The sequence below is a fragment of the Hemicordylus capensis genome, chromosome 5, assembly GCF_027244095.1.
Source record: "Hemicordylus capensis ecotype Gifberg chromosome 5, rHemCap1.1.pri, whole genome shotgun sequence".
Taxonomy (NCBI): Eukaryota; Metazoa; Chordata; class Lepidosauria; order Squamata; family Cordylidae; genus Hemicordylus; species Hemicordylus capensis.
In genome coordinates this window covers 125,062,756-125,079,064 of record NC_069661.1, presented here as the reverse complement: position 1 = coordinate 125,079,064, position 16,309 = coordinate 125,062,756, and the positions used below count along the sequence as shown (strand labels likewise).

The 16,309-nt window shown below is 45.4% G+C and overlaps 1 protein-coding gene across 2 annotated transcripts in view; it reads left to right on the top strand.

Annotated features, from left to right (window-relative positions):
* Positions 1-274: 274 nt before the first annotated feature.
* The window catches only part of LOC128327157 (solute carrier family 2, facilitated glucose transporter member 3-like), a 31,167-nt gene continuing 15,132 nt past the window's right edge, over positions 275-16,309 (top strand). Inside the window, exons 1-6 of one of the 2 annotated variants that reach the window (XM_053255500.1) lie at positions 275-401; positions 4,829-5,067; positions 10,050-10,145; positions 13,862-14,022; positions 14,477-14,717; positions 15,385-15,547. In XM_053255500.1, the coding sequence (XP_053111475.1) occupies positions 386-401; positions 4,829-5,067; positions 10,050-10,145; positions 13,862-14,022; positions 14,477-14,717; positions 15,385-15,547 (916 nt within the window). In that variant the 5' untranslated portion in view covers positions 275-385. Of the gene's footprint in view, positions 402-4,526; positions 5,068-10,049; positions 10,146-13,861; positions 14,023-14,476; positions 14,718-15,384; positions 15,548-16,309 lie in introns of those variants that run through there. The other variant, XM_053255499.1, reaches the window with a different exon arrangement.

The following is a 16,309-nucleotide window of genomic DNA, read 5'->3' as shown; positions in this document are numbered from 1 at the left end:
GGTAGTAATAAAAACAAACAAACAAACAAACAAACAACCACTTCCTTAAATTAGTGGGAATTTTTCAGCAACTACAGCCAGGCAGAGATGATTACTGGATTATCATAGTATGTGTATGAGACAGTAGTCAAGACAGATAAAAACACCCACACGCAGAGTGTCGGATTAATTTCTACAGAGATGAGCACATAGCACATGGTGCTCCTTAAAGGCATCTATTTCTCATTCTACTACTGCTAGGTCCTACTCCTATTGCCATAGCAACACTGATCAGGGAAAACTGAGCTTGTGGCAAAGCTGCAGAAATTGAGCCTTTTCTATTTAAAGTGAAGAAGGAGGTCTGTAAGGCATAGGAACTAGGGAATATTGGAGAACTTCTTGCAGGATGTCACGTCTCCCTCGTAAGTTGAATGCATCAGCGTCCAGGAAGTGCTGCGATGGCATAATCTTTCTTGTAACAGCTTCATCCCTTTGGCTTTGACTGTTCCTTTCTCAGTACCAGCAGCACGAAGCTTCTCAGACCTTGGAAGGAAGGAAGAGTGTCATAATGACCTGTCTAGAAACCTTGCGGGGGGAGGGGGTGGAACTGTGACGGGACCTTGTCCATGTATGTGTAGAATGCAATTTAATAAAGATGTATGCAATGCTAAATATGTGAGACTTAAACAGAATTGCATATTTTTGAGAACAATTTGTTATGGGGCAGATACCAAATAAAGTTTATTATTATTATTATTTTACACAGTCAGACAGGTGTTATTGACTGGTTTGTTTTATCCAGACATCGAGTCCTTCCCAAGGACCTGGGATGCCAGAATTTTATTGTCAATGTGGTTGCTGTTGTTATAGATATCGTCGCAGGTATAGGCTGTTCCCAGTAAAGCTGCTTTTTGTAATTGGCTGATGGTGATTTCTGTGGCCCCTATGGTGTTGAGGTACTCTTCAAGGTCTTTTGGAACTGCACCCAGGGCGCCAATGACCACTGGGATTATTTGGGTCTTTTTCTGCCACAGCCTTTCAATTTCAATTTGTAGATCTTTGTATTTGGTGATTTTTTCTATTTCTTTTTCTTCTATTCTGCTATCCCCTGGTATTGCTATGTCGATTATTTTGACTTGTTTTTCTTTCTTCTCGACTACAGTTATATCTGGTGTATTGTGTGGCAGATGTTTGTTTGTAGTCGGAAGTCCCATAATATTTTTACATCTTCATTTTCTTCAACTTTTTCAATTTTATGGTCCCACCCATTTTTGGCTACAGGTAGCTTGTATTTTTTGCAGATGTTCCAGTGTATCATCCCTGCTACCTTGTCATGCCTTTGTTTGTAGTCAGTCTGTGCGATCTTTTTACAACAGCTGATTAGGTGTTCCACGGTTTCATCTGCTTCTTTACAAAGGCGGCACTTGCTGTTTGTTGTGGATTTTTCGACTTTTGCTCTTATTGCATTTGTTCTTAGTGCCTGTTCTTGTGCAGCCAGTATTAAACCCTCTGTTTCTTTCTTCAAGTGGCCATTCTTAAGCCATTGCCAGGTCTTGGTGATGTCTGATTTTCCACTTATATTGTGCAAATATTGACCATGCAGTGGCTTATTTTTCCATTTTTTTGCTCGGTTCTTGACTTGTACTTTCTTGTAGGCCTGCAATGAATGGTGTTGAATAGTTTTGCATTATTGACCATTTGAAATGCATCTTCTTCACTGTCCTTGACATATTCTTCATGGCCTCTTTTCTCCTCCTCTACTGCAGCATTCCTCTTCCACCTGAGCTGCGAGGGAGGTAGAGCCTATCGACATCACTGCAGGGGTGCAGAGCATGATTGATGGTCATGATTTTCCTGGTCTTACGATCTAGCGTCTCTAGCTCTGCCTGGGTCCAGTCTATTATTCCTGCAGTGTATCTGATAACATGTATAGCCCAGGTGTTTATGGCTTGTATGGTGTTCCCGCCATTGAGTTTGGACTTGAGGATTTTTCTAACTCTCCTGATGTATTCACTTCCTATTTTTCTTTTAACTTCAGTGTGTGCAATGTTATCAGCCTGGAGAATGCCCAAGTATTTGTAATTTTCTTTCTCTTCAAGGTTCTTGATCTTGCTTCCATTGGGCAGTTCTATTCCTTCTGTTTTTGTTATTTTCCCTCTGTTCATTATTAATGCAGCACACTTGTCAAGTCCAAACTCCATTGCTATATCGCTACTGAATATACGGACCGTGTTTAGCAGTGATTCGATTTCTGACTGGGATATTATTATTATTATTATTATTATTATTATTATTATTATTATTCAGAATCAGTTCTGAAAACTATGTTATCCTTATTTTGGTTTATCGGTTTTCAGTTCCGACCCAGATACAAATGTATATGAAATAGGCTCAAAGAGAATTTTCAAATGGGACCTATGAAAATGTTATATGTTGAAGTGGATAATTTGTTAGCATCTCTCTCTGTGTGTGTAGTCACAGGAACAAGGAAGCTGTCATATACCAAGTCAGACCCTCGGTCCATCTAACTCAGTATTATCAACCCAGACTGGCAGTGGCTTCTCCAAGATTTCAGGCAGGAGTCTCTCTCAGCCCTATCTTAGAGATGCCAAGGAGGAAACTTTATTTCTATTTATTTAATGTATATACTGCCCGACTCCAAAGGCTTTAGGAGGTTCACAAAAAAACTTGAAACCTTCTGCATGCAAGCATGCAGGTGCTCTTCCCAGAGCAGCCCCATCCCCTGAGGGGAATTTCTTACAAGGCTCACATATAGTCTCCCATTCAAATGCAACCAGGTCAGACTCTGCTTAACAAAGAGGACAACTCATGCTTGTTACCACAAGACTAGGTTTTGTGGGAAGTCAAGTTCTTATGGTATTTCACCAATGGTAGCTAAACTCCTGCCAGAAGTGATGTTGCATTCTGATATGGAGGCACAGAGTTTGCATGTGTGGGAGGCAGCTAAGTCCATTATAGAGGTAAGGATTAATTAGGCATCCTGAAGCAATACCACAGCATGAGGCACTGGTCTCACTCTGAATCCTCCTTCTTACTGTATATGCAAACCCAAGCCAGCCAGCCAGCCAGACTGATTTTCATAGATGCAATCTGGAAAGCTGGAAAATTAGAGGGAGGGGGATCCTTTTAAATAATCTAAAACAGTGATTTTGAATATTGTTGAACATGAGATTTCTCCCATGTCTTCTGAGTGGAACATTCTACATTTTGCATATCTAGGAACATTCTAGAATGTTTTATCTAGAATTTTAGAACAACAGGTATCAGTCTAGTCCAACTATTAGAAACAAGCAACTACAAGCAACTACAGGCAGCAGACTGTGGGTGGTGTGAGACATAGTATTTTTAGTTATTTAATGCATGGTTACAGTTTTCAAGTGGGCATATTATATTTTCACCTTTTGGGTGCCAAAATGTCTTGCACTGTCTGGACAGCACATCTGACTTGGACAGCACATCTGGCTGGGGAACAGATTCTTGAATTATGCAAATCTGCAGGATCAGACCCATTCCAAACTTGCTGCTTTTATCTCATCATTTGTTTCAATACAGTTGATTAATCAATTTTTGGCACTACCATGTCAAGAGAGTTAAAGAAATGGAATTAAAATGGGATCATTCCAAACTGGAGGGTGGAAAAGGATTGTTTTTGGCAGAGGATGTTTCCAGATGACAATAAAGTGCAGGATCTGCAAAACATTTGGGCAGGTTCCAAGTGCAATCGTACTTCCTGTACAGATACTCCTGAAGGCTTCCACACTTCTTCCTGGCACAATCTTACCCTCTGTAGACATGCCAAACAGGAACCGCGTGGTTTCTGCAGCACCACCTGCTGGCCAATTCTTGCATTTCTTCCCTTCCCCAGTCACCACAAAAGTAGAAATGAAAAAGGATAGACTCTTCTGGCTGGCAGGTGCTGCTGCAAACATTGTGCAAGGTCCCTGATCAGCATATGTACGAGAGTAGGATCACATTAGGGAGGAGCGGGGAAGCCTTCAGGAGCACCTGTACTACAACTACTACCGCCACTAGAAATATATGCCCCTTTTCAATAGAAATTCTTAAAACAATTTACATAAAAGAGAGAGAGGAAGGGACAGAGGGAGGGAGGGAGGAAGTCTCTGTCCTAAAAGGGCTCACAATCTATGAAAAACATAAGATGGACATCAGCAACAGCCACTGGAGGGATGCTGTTCTGGGGATGGACAGGGCCAGTTGCTTTCCCCATGCTAAATATAAGAGAGTCACCACTTTAAAAGTTGCCTCTTGACTCAGTCTGCAGGGGCTAATTGGTAAGATTCTGCTTGGAAGCTGTTTTTATTGCTCTCTGGAAACATCCACAGTGCAGCACCAGCTCTTCTCTTCTGTGGCCCAGGAACTCTCATCAGTGTACAGAATAAGAACAACTATTAAATGTGTACAGAATAAGAATGGGCTTAACTGTGTATATTTTTAAATTTTGAAAATGGTATTTATTTCATCTCCTTCTAAGTAGGTCTTTTCTGTTCGTCCAGTTTTGGAAAGCTCTGAAAACAGGGCAGGGTTTGATTCCCTAATGCAGTTTGGTTGAATGGGAGGTTTGGAGAAAATCTTTCATCCCCCTCCTGACTGCTGTTTCTGGTGTCTGCAGCATCTGTGAAACAAAGAAAGAAAGAAATGTGCTCAAGGGAGAGACGAGCTCCGATTCAACGTCAGTGATGCCAAAACTGAAGTCATAGTAAAAATGGTCACATGATTTTCTGCCAGTTCTTTCTTTATTCCTCTTCCAAGTGGGCGGGAGTGGGGGCTCGTCTGCCCCTCCCTCACTATCCCCGCCCCTCTACCGCAGGAAGCGATAAATGGACCGGCACAGACAGCAACCCCCCCCAAAAGAGTGAGTCCTACAGCAGGGAAGGAACAGAGGCGTTGGCAGATCCCGCGAAGCGTAGGAAGATCATTTGCAGAAAGACTTCAAGGATTCTCATCGGGAGGAAGCGGGCTGAACCGAACGAACGGAGCCAGCTTGTGTTGGGTTCTGACGGGGCGCGGAGTCGGAAGCTGACGCCGGGTACCATGGAGAGCAAAAAGGTAAGGCAGGGCTGCAAAATATCTGAGCCGCATCTCCAAACGATGGCTTTGTTCCGTGCTTGTTGCCGCTTACATTGGCCGCTACTACGGTCTTCGAGAGGACGCTGTGGCTGGTGTGTCCCCCACAAATGTTGATCTCCGTGTGACTGCTGTTGGGTTGGGCTCGGTCTAGCAACAGACAAACCCAGAAAACAGGGATGCGGGAGAGGAGAGAGGCCCGGTCGTGTGTGTTGGCTGGATGCAAGAGATGCTAAATCTTTCCAGTGAAGGATTTCCCAGTAACTCCTCCTTGGGAGATGCAAACGCTGGTAGAGTGAGGTTAGGCGGCCTCCCCTCCTCTCCCCCACCCCGCCACCACAAAAATCATTTTTTAAAAAAGAAGATTTTCCTGGATTTATTTTAGCTGGATTCTAGATTCAGCATCCTCGGTTTTGAATGCATGACTGGATGGAAGGAATGAATGGGTCAGAGCAGTTGCGTTTGATACTTACCAGAGTGGTGTGATGGGAAAGGAAAGTACATAGGAGAGACCTTTGCCCACAGAAGCTTCCAATAGAAGGAATAAGCCTATTTTGATTATGAAAATGATGAGCCTCTGAAATCCCTGCATGGGAAACAAAAGAAAATTATGGCATGTATTCGAACATCCTTCTGATGTTTCATATGAAGCATGCTGAGGACCCGAACATGTGCTGTGTGCATGCATATAAAGGGTCCATTTTAAGCATGTGCTTGAGAATACTAAAGGGAAACATCGAGAGGAGCTGATTCATCTTTGAGCTCGTTGAAGGATACCTGGAGGTTATTTGCTTTTTCTGGAACACTCAGGAAGAGACACAGTAGTGTCATGCTTTGCCTCTTTGGGGCAGGTGGCCCATCCAAGCATCCCTCTCAAGGTCATTTAGAGGGTGGCAAAGAACGTGGCCTACTTGTGCTCAACAAGTGATACTATTGTAGCATTCTGAGATGTTAAGGCCTTGAGATATCTCTGTCTAGCCCCCCCCCCTCTCGAGAGTACGCACCTGCTAATGCACAAATCCAGAGGGTGTGGAAGAGAGAATGAGGGGTACATCTGGATATTTCTGCTGGTGTCTCCACAATGGCTGCCTCTCCTCCTGCCCTCCCCCATTTGAACTGTATAACCATCTCACTGCATAGTAGTGGGTCATTATAGGCAAAAGGCGTTGCAGGGGCATTCAAGGCCTTTGCCATCATATGGCTGGTGGTGAGCAAGAAGAGGGAGAGGCAGAAACTCCAGAATGGGGCATTAAAGAAAGCTGGGCTTATGGCTGTTGCAGGACTCTCTGAACTGTTGGTCATTTAGAGGAGTTTGCAGAAGGACTGAGGGTGTAGAAAGAGAAAAGCAGGCTGCCTAACTCAGCATGGCCTACAGAGAGACATTACGTCACAGGGTGTGCGTGCGTGCACACATGCACGCGTACTATACATGGTTGGACAGGAGACTGAACGCTTCAGTCCTCAACACTTACTAGTGGTGTGGTGTCATGACGAATGGTGTGAGCTGTTAGGCAGGAAATCTCTGGTTTCAATCTCACTTGAGCCAGGAAGTGTCTCAGTAGTCCCACCATGCAAGCTACTGTGTTTCTCAGCCTGAGCTCCACTTTCTTTCTGTGTGTCAGGGGGTGGCCACGGCCTATCCTGCATTTTGTTCTAAGGATTTCTGAGACCTTAAGTGCTTTGAACACTCAAAATGTACTATATGAATTTCGAGCTATGATGATTCTCCTGGGAACTAAGAGATCCTTTACAGCGGTGCAAAGGGGTGCTTAGCAGGGGTGCTTACATACTTGACTTTGTGCATCCGGCTTCCTTGGGTATTAAAAGAGCAGTCATGGTACCAGCCAGAAATGATGGTAGCAGACCTGTGTGTGTTTTAGAATGTGGCCATTGCCATTTAGTAAGTGTGTGTGTTTGTGTGTGTGAGGGGGGGGGGCGGAATTTAAAGCATGGAAGCAGCAGACAGGCAAAAGGTGGGTGCTGACCCTCTCCATGCAACTCTTCCCCCCCAAATAGCTCCTCCCCCAGCTGTTTTTCTTCCAGGGTTTTCTCTGACAGACTGTAAACAAGCTTCACAAGGAAGGTTGGTAGTTATAGGGAGAAAAGGGTGGGCAGAGGAAGGGCTCACGGCCCACCTACCCCTTCTGTGCTTTAAGTGGCCTGTGCCCCCATCTCTTCTAGTGTTTCAGAAATGGTTAAGAGCTATCCTGCTTACCCAGGCCTTTGAGACTAGGTGGCTAGATTTGGCTTTTAAAAAGCCAAATTCTGGCTTACGGCCCATTTGACTCACAAGTATACCCCTTAGGTTCTGGAGAGGTGACACAGAGAGGAAGCTGTGTATTGGTTTCCCTCTTGTTGTTTCTCCTGACTCTTACCTTTTGTCTCGTGGGGTGTTTGTTAGGGTTTTTTGGGTGGGTTTTTTTAGTATTACTGCTGATTTTTGTATGTTGCTGCTGTGATATTTATTGAACTTTTAACCAGGCTTTATGATGGTTTTGTCTTGTGAACCTCCTTGGGTATTGGACCCAAGTCTAGAAATAAAATAAAATAAAATAAATGATTTCTCCCCATTCCTTGCTACATACACACATGACATGAACCACATCCTTACTCACAGATCATGCTGCTTTCATATGTAGTTAGTTCCTAAAGTGCTGCAGAATTCAGCGATTCATTACAAATAATCATTAATTAGAACTATAAAGGTAGCCGGTCTTGGTGTGTATCATCAATGCCCTTTTCCTGAACATACAAAACACTGCAGTATTTTCACTGCTAGGGAGTGGCCTCCCTAATCTGTAGCAGCTCTCTGGTTTCTGTTGGTTCTGTTGGATTCAAAATGTGGACTAGGACAGTTAGCACCCCCCTCCCCCCCCCAAAAAAAACTCCACCACCAGCAACAACAACAACAACAACACAAACACACACATCCTAAGTCAGGCGTCTACATGGGATTGTGACAGTAAGTGAGTGAGAGGCAAATCACAACTGTGGAAGATCAGTCTAGATTGGGATAATGTTGGGGGCAAAGGTGAAAGCTCCTCAGCTCCCACTGTGGTCCTGAACCAGAGTGAGACTCCATGCAAATGCTCTGTATATGGAAAGAAACAAGTGTGGCTGCCTGGGCCAATGCATTGCACTGGTGTAAGAACTTGGATTGTCTTCAGTTATTGGTCAGGACTGGAGTATGCTCTCAGTGCAAATCTTCTGACTCCGGTGGCAGGCCTCCTTGCAGCCGCTCGGGTTGTCTTTGGACCTGGCTTCTTAACAAGGGATGCCTGACCCCTGGGGATGTGCATGCAGGAAGACTAATACAGAACATATGGAGTGTGGAGATAAACTGGGGAGAAAGTGGGGCAGACTTTGACTGCACAGAAAGGGGAAAAATAAGACTCAGAAGGCTCTTACCTGGACTAGACCTACACACACTGCACTGGTGTGGTACTCTGTCTTGTCTAGTGGATAAAAGTGGGGATATGGGCTGGCATAGCTTAAAGGCATCATAAGCCACCTAATGGTGCAGTGGCGAAATGACTTGAAGAGCAAGCCAAAGGTTGCCTGTTAGAATCCCTGCTCGTATGTTCCCCAGACTATGGGAAACTCTGATATCGGGCAGCAGCCATATAGGAAGATGCTGAAAGGCATCATCTCATACTGCACGGGAGAAGGCAATGGTGAACCCCTCCTGTATTATACCAAAGACGACCACAGGGCTCTGTGCTCACCAGGAGTCAACACCAACTCGACGGCACATTTTAATACGTCTATACACATACAGACAGCACTATTGCCCCACTGCAGCAATGCACCTGCCCTCCAAGATCTCAAGCACAGAGAAGATCCAGGGTAGAATTCTTTAGCACTCTTGGTGGTTGCTGTGCCCTTGTCACATGACCAGGACTATGTGCCATGTCTTAAATAAATGGCACACAGAAAAACATCTCAGCCCCAACTGAAGGAGACCTCTCTGAGGCACCATGCACAGCTGAAGAAGTTGGACAGTAAAAGGGAGGCACAGAGAAAGCATCTTTTTAATATTTTCCAGTTACATTCTCCAAACTTCCTGGGGCCAGAACTCTGAATGCCAGAGTGTTTAATGGAGGAAGGACTAAATCTGGACTGGATCTGTGGGAGATTCGAGATTTTTTTATCCCCCCCACCCCCACACCATCCTGGAGACATCTTTCCCTACAGCCCTTTTTCAAAATGTGTGCTCTTATCTCAAATCTCCAGACAATTGTAGAGCTTGGAGGAATATCCTGTATAGCTCCATTAGCCCTTTATTATCTCTCAGCACAAGTACAATCTGGATGCCCTCAAGGAAGAAAGCATTTGTGTGTTTATCTGATTGTACATTGCCTTTTAAATGCTCCTAAGGGTGCTCTAAAAATACATGGGCTTTGCCACATACTCTCTGGAGCAGGGAGTCAGGCATTTAAGGGGTTAACTGTTTCAGAAGGCCAGCCAACTAACCATTTCTCACAAATGTCTTTGGCGTTTTGGCTTGCCGTTCTTGGAATATAAAACCGCTGTCTCACTCCGTATTGCCGAAATCCAAGATTGGGCAGGGGAAAGCTTCTTTGGAAATGAGAGAGCAGTACGTCATGAAGAGCTGAACCTCTACAGGATTGTTTGTGCTGTTGTATCAGGATTTGTTTGCTGGATTGTCACTCAAGGTATAAAATCCAATAAATTGGCGGGAGTCAAGGCCCATGATATAAGAAAGAGTGATAAGAAAGAGTCTTTTGAAATCCCCAGCAACCACGCTAGCTAACATGTATTCTTAGTAGCACCCCCACATTGCTTTTAAGTTTTTTGAAGGTCCTACAAGGTTTTGTCTTTCTCCCCAAAGAGAATGGAATGCTGGGAATGGAGTGAGACCTCGGTTTATTTGCATAGGAAGCCAATGTGTCTGGGAAAATGTGAATGAGGTGACCATTTCTTCCTCCCTCTTCCTTCTGCAGAAGGTAACAGGCTCTCTTGTATTTGCCGTGACCGTTGCTGTGATTGCATCCCTCCAATATGGATACAACATAGGCGTCATCAACGCTCCTGAGGAGGTAAGAGAATGGAGGCTTGCTGGGCTATAAAAAGGACCATGAAATGGAAAAACCAGGAATATCAGGGTACAGGAGACAGAATGGGGTGGGGAACAGGGACTGAGCACAACAATGTCCTGTTTTTTTGGGACAGATGGCATGACATTTAGAGAAGATGGCTTCAGAAGGGCAAACAAATCCTTTACTTTGACAAAACCCAGGGAACAGTGAAAACAGTGCTCTGTGAAATGACAGAGCAGTGAAATGTTCACCATTTCTACCTTTCCCTGACAAAGACACTGTGCCAGGCAACAATTCAAATGGTGCAGTTCCTCCACTGAAGTTACCTGCTAAACCTCTGCCTAGCACACAAAGGCACACAAACTCTGCCAAGAAAGAGGCAGAGGGAAGAGCCCCTGGTGGTGCAGTGGTAAAACTGCCACCCTGTAACCAGAAGGTTACAAGTTCGATCCTGACCAGGGGCTCAAGGTTGACTCAGCCTTCCATCCTTCCGAGGTCGGTAAAATGAGTACCCAGAATGTTGGGGGCAATATGCTAAATCATTGTAAACCGCTTAGAGAGCTCCGGCTATAGAGCGGTATATAAATGTAAGTGAAAAAAAAGAAAAAGAAAGAAGGTGTTAGTCCTGGATGAAAATAGGTGTCAGCCCAACATTGTGGAACTCCAGATTAGGGAATAATACTAATTGTTCCCTCATGTTGAGTTTCCCAATGCTGGAGTTCCTCCATTTAGAATGGTTGCCTAATGTTGGAGTCACCCCATTGAGAAGTGTGTGGGAGTCAAGGGAGGCGTAATGTTCCTTTTCAGGAGTGTTGCCGCGCATCTGGTGGAGGAAGTTGGGATGCTCATCATGGTGTTTATGAGGAATGTCCCAGCTTGGGGACTCAGGGAGTGGCCTTATTCTGAGTCAGACCATTGGTCAGCTTCTCCAAGATTTCAGGCAGGAATCTTTACCTGCCCTACCTGGAGATGCCAGGGTTTCGACCTGGGACTCCCTGCATGCAAATCAGATGCTCTGCCACTGAGTGATGGCACCACAATGGGGTGCTGAACCATTGCCAGGGAGTCTTGTGCTGATATCTGCTGGACTAAGGCAAAGTGGCACAAAGGTGGTAATGACGAGTGAACTTCCACAGCCCCAGACCTCGGGGACATATTGTCAGGTGGCACAGAGGGCTTCCTAGGGAAGAGGAGGGCCTCAGACATGGCCACTTCCCCCATGTACTGGGGCAGTTATTTGGAAAGTTCTGCTAGGCTATTCTCTTGCTACACCGCTCTTTCCCTGTCCTGTATATTAAGCACTGTCTTTCTCAAGCTACACTGCAGCAGCCTTTCACAGGCATAACCCAACAATCAATGCCATGCGGGTTTTGACTTTCTCGGACTCCAAACTGTGCTGGTCCACCACCTTTAGGCAACCTGGTGGCCCCAGCTCCCTTGGGATCACATGCAGAGGTGCCCTTACCCCTGGACTTCGGGGCTGAAGTCCAGGACCTCCACAACTCCTGGGGCCCCCCAAATCCTCTTTAGTCTGTCCTGGGTGGTGTGGTTGCCTAGCTGAGCATGATGATGCTTAATTTGCAGGGGGGGGGGGCTCCAAAGGCCTTTACGTCCTGGCTCCAAAATTACCCAGGTGCACCTCCGATCACATATGGATGTTGGACTTAGTGTGGACCCTCAGTCAGCATAGTCCAAGGCATCCCAGAATTCCTGAGCTCGAGGGAGCCACCACCAACAGACTCCTGAGCAGCTGGGACATACAGGTTCATACCGCCTTCCCCAGCTAATGGCAACCCTTTGTTGCATGGCATTCAGAAGCTTCCTCTCAAGAAAGCTTTCATTTTCAAAACATAGGTGCTGCCTTAACCAGAGCTTCACCTGTGTTCCCTTCCCAGTCTTCTCATCCAGTTGCTTTCCTTGCCTGTTGTTGGGAGCTGGATTCCATCTGTGCTGCCTCACTGGAAAGAGAGGGGAGGACATGACAGGGCGAAGGGGGGGCGGGAATGGCAGGAGAACATCAGGAAAAACCTAAAGGGACATGGACATTCTCCTGGTTGCATCCTAGATGCCACACCCATTGCATGGACTGGATATGGCTCCTTTGCCTTTGCAGCAGTAACCTCAAAAGGTGACGATGTGGCAGAGGCAGGGATACTTTGAACGGATAAGCGTGTGTGTGTGTGTGTGTGTGTGTGTATATATATATATATGCTTTTTGTTACCACTATTCAGCCTCATTTAAGATTTCTTTACTTCATGAGCAGAGCTTCAGTGAAGGGGGGCCATTTTAAAATCTTGTCTCTGGGCCCACTCCAACCTTGCTACGCCCCTGCTATAGTCTGAAAGACACATGTCTTATTCCTAAAGCAGAAGTGTCCCAGATCTTGCCTGGTGGCCATTCCTCAAAGCACAAAAAGGCCAACTCCACATTGGTAGTGTGTGAAGGAAGTGGGTGGGGCTGGCTGGTGGGAGAACAGATCTGAACCATGGTCCTGGACTGGAGTAGGACCTTGCTCTGACTCTGCCTAGGGCCTCTTTTTCTCAATTCACAGGGTTATGAGATCATAGGAGAAATGCATCTGTGGAATGATGGAGCGGGTGGGGCAGTGGGCTGACTTCCATTTCAGTTGATGGAGGGCACAGCACATGAGCGAGAGTGGGAGCTGCTGAGCCACAGACAGAACAGCCACAGTCATTGAGGGAAGATGGGGGGGGGGGGCATGGGGAAGGAAGGAAGGAAGCCCATAACAAAGAGCTAAGGGTGTGTGTGTGTATGTATTCTTTCTCTCTCTCTCGGGATTCTCTTCTACGTCGGCCCCCAACTGTCTGGACATGTGCTCTAGACAAGAACGTCATGTCTAGTTTTAATCTGTTATATTTTGTGCAATGGTCGCAACGTAGGATTGGGGGGGGGAGGAGGGGCATGTAACTAGGGGAAATGCCAAAGAATGTATCATCAAATTACACCATCGGAATGCTAAAAAGAGAGAATGGGGTGCGTGCGTGTCACCCCCCTTCTCCTCCTCCTGACTCATATATAGCACATCCACCCTAGTTTCCGGAATGCAGATGTCACAGCCCAGTACTGTTTTCTGAGGGAAAGAGAAGGGGAGTGAAGAACCTGTCTTCTGCTGCCATCTGGTGGCAGTACAGAAGATGGCATTTGACCCTGACCTCTTTCTTCATGTGAACTGGTCCTCTTTATGTATGTGACCAGATACAGAGTTGGACAAAACTCCTGTGCCTCTAATAGCAGTAAATGCAGAAGAGGCAATTTCAGCAGACGTGGCTTTTCTAACCTCTGTATAACTGACTGTACCTCTTCTATTCAACTGTTAAAGATGCTAGAGCCTGGATATCTTAAAGACTGGCTTTGTATTTCTTGATTGACTAATTCAGCTAAATGCTAGGCCAGTTTGACTGGAAGATATTAAAACACTTACCTGTTTAATATAGCATATTTGGGCTGTATAAGATAAGCATTTTATTTTTGTTTTCAATTCTTTTTATTTGTATTTATATCAGTTAAGAGTAACTGATATAAATACACATTGTGTTCATGATTTTAAATACAAGGATACCATCAAGTTGTCAATATAATCAATAAACTTAAATTGACCTATACCCATGTTATAATTTTCTTTGCAGAATCTAAGATGGATGATCATGATTTTTCAAAATGTTGGTTGTAACCCAATGCTATTCCCCCCATGCAGATTATCAAGGGTTTCATCAATGAAACATGGATCCAGCGGACAGACAACCATATCCCTGGGAATCTTCTAACCATACTGTGGTCTCTCTCTGTGTCAATTTTCTCAGTGGGAGGGATGGTCGGCTCCTTTTCCGTTGGACTTTTTGTCAACCGATTTGGCAGGTATGCTAGAGTCTGGACTACACAGAAACTTTTTTTTTTTTGGCAGTTCTGAATCCAGAAAGGGAATGAGAGGAAATATCTCCCATAAAAAACTATGAGGAATTCCACTCCAAAGGAGGAACAAAGAGGAAATTTAGCCGGCTGTTGTGCCACACAAGAGAACTGCCTGGGTGCCATTAGGTGCCATAAAAGCTAGGCATAGCTGAACCATTGTGGCACAATCCACTACGCAGCTCTTCTCTGCATTGAAATGAACTGCAAATGAAGTTTGCAGAGGAGAAAGGCCTAGCGGTGGGTTGTGCCAACATGTTAATTCAGGGTGGATGGTCCCCCTTGGATTTTCTACCTCAAACACGTCATCTTGGGTCAACTCTGGGTATTTTCATCACCTGTGTGATCTTCTCCAATGTTTCTGGTTCCCCCTCTTATGATTAATTCTATTTCCTCTGTACAGGCGAAACTCTATGCTCCTAGTGAACGTTCTCGCCATTTTAGGTGGTGCCTTGATGGGCTTCTCCAAACTGGCAAAAGCTGTGGAGATGTTGATTATTGGCCGTTTTGTCATTGGCCTCTTCTGTGGCCTCTGCACTGGATTTGTGCCCATGTATATCAGCGAAGTCTCCCCCACTGCACTGCGAGGGGCTTTCGGCACCCTGAACCAGCTGGGCATTGTCGTGGGCATCCTGGTGGCACAGGTAAGACTGAGGTTTTTCACAACAGTTGTAAAAGCATTCAAGGGTTTGTGGTCCAATCGCATTGTCAGAAGGAAGTGCATGACTGGAGCTACAACCCTGGGAAGGCACATGAGGAGCACTGGAGAGTTTTTTGCAGCACTTTCTGCATAGAGCTCGATGGTGAAAGCCTTAGAAAGGACTCCCCGGCTCTTTCTGCATGCCTTCCCAGAGGTCACTGGGGCTGGCAGGAGTTCGGTTCCCCTTTAATGGGGCCCACCAGCACTGGGAACAGCATAGCATTACATGCAGGTGAAGGGTGGGGATGCTTGCTTCTGCACAGTGCTGACGCCAGGGCTGTGTTCAGTATTTGGCTCTGGATATTTGAAGCCAAATATCCGCACACATTTAGGAAACCTGCATAAGATTGGGTCACATGATCCACTAGCATCTTGGGGAAGAGTGGGTGGGGTATATTCTAGTTCTGTGGGTAGGGTTCAGGGATCTCTAAGAGAATTCACAGTTCCTCAGCGAATTATAATTCTCCGAATTCTTTGGAGGGTAGTGACAATTAAAAGTAGTCTGAACCTGGTATCAGTGTTTTGTTTAGCTGTGCTTTAGTTAACTTTCAACACACAAAAATAATTCACAACACTTTTGTCTGTCTTTCTTCACCAACTGCTTCAATTAGATCTTTGGTCTAGAGGTCATCATGGGAACCGAGACCCTTTGGCCCCTGTTATTGGGATTCACCATTATCCCATCCATCTTGCAGTGTGCCACACTGCCATTTTGTCCTGAGAGTCCACGTTTCTTACTGATCAACAAAATGGAGGAGGACAAAGCAAGAGCAGGTACCCATCAGCAAGACAGGCCCAGCCACTCCTTCAAGTAGTACCTTTTGTTTCCATTTTAGGGAAAATGGTAAATAAGGAAGATGAAGTTTATCCTGCTGCATGACTATACAGAATGTGGATAGGTATCCGTGGTTAGGCCTGACCATCCCCATTCCTCCAAGTCTGACTTCTCCAGAAAAAGAAAGATCTGGAATTGCTGAAGTTTTTCATTTGGCTCCATGAAGGATTTCTGGCCTTCATATCCCTGCAGAGGGACATAAGAAACCCCGAATACTTCCTTGGGCTTTCAGTAATCCTGGCTCTTATTATGTCAGGTCATTTCAACAGTGTGGAAATGCAGAAGCCAATGACAGCTTCTCTTTCAAAACAGCAGCTGGTGAGGGGAGCCATTTTCATGGGTGAAAAGAGTTAAGATAAATCTTGTACCAGTCTTGGTCAGTCCTTCACCCATGGCTGCTATTTAAAAGAGTGAGAGTGAGAGTGAGGGAGAGAGAGAGGGAGGGAGGGAGGGAGGGGGAGGGAGGGAGGGGGGAGAGAGAGGCCAAATTATGCATGTAATATAACCTGTAGTTTGGCCCTGAGTATTAGAAAAGACTTGATATTTTCTTCATGGGATTTTAGAGGAATTTTAGAATTGGATTTCACATCTGTGAGGGACTAGAGTTGCCTCAAGAATGAGTGAAAGCGGTTGTGGTCCTTCAATACAAAGTCACAAATCAGCAAAGCCTAGGCAGTTTCAGCCTTTTTGAATATTTTGAT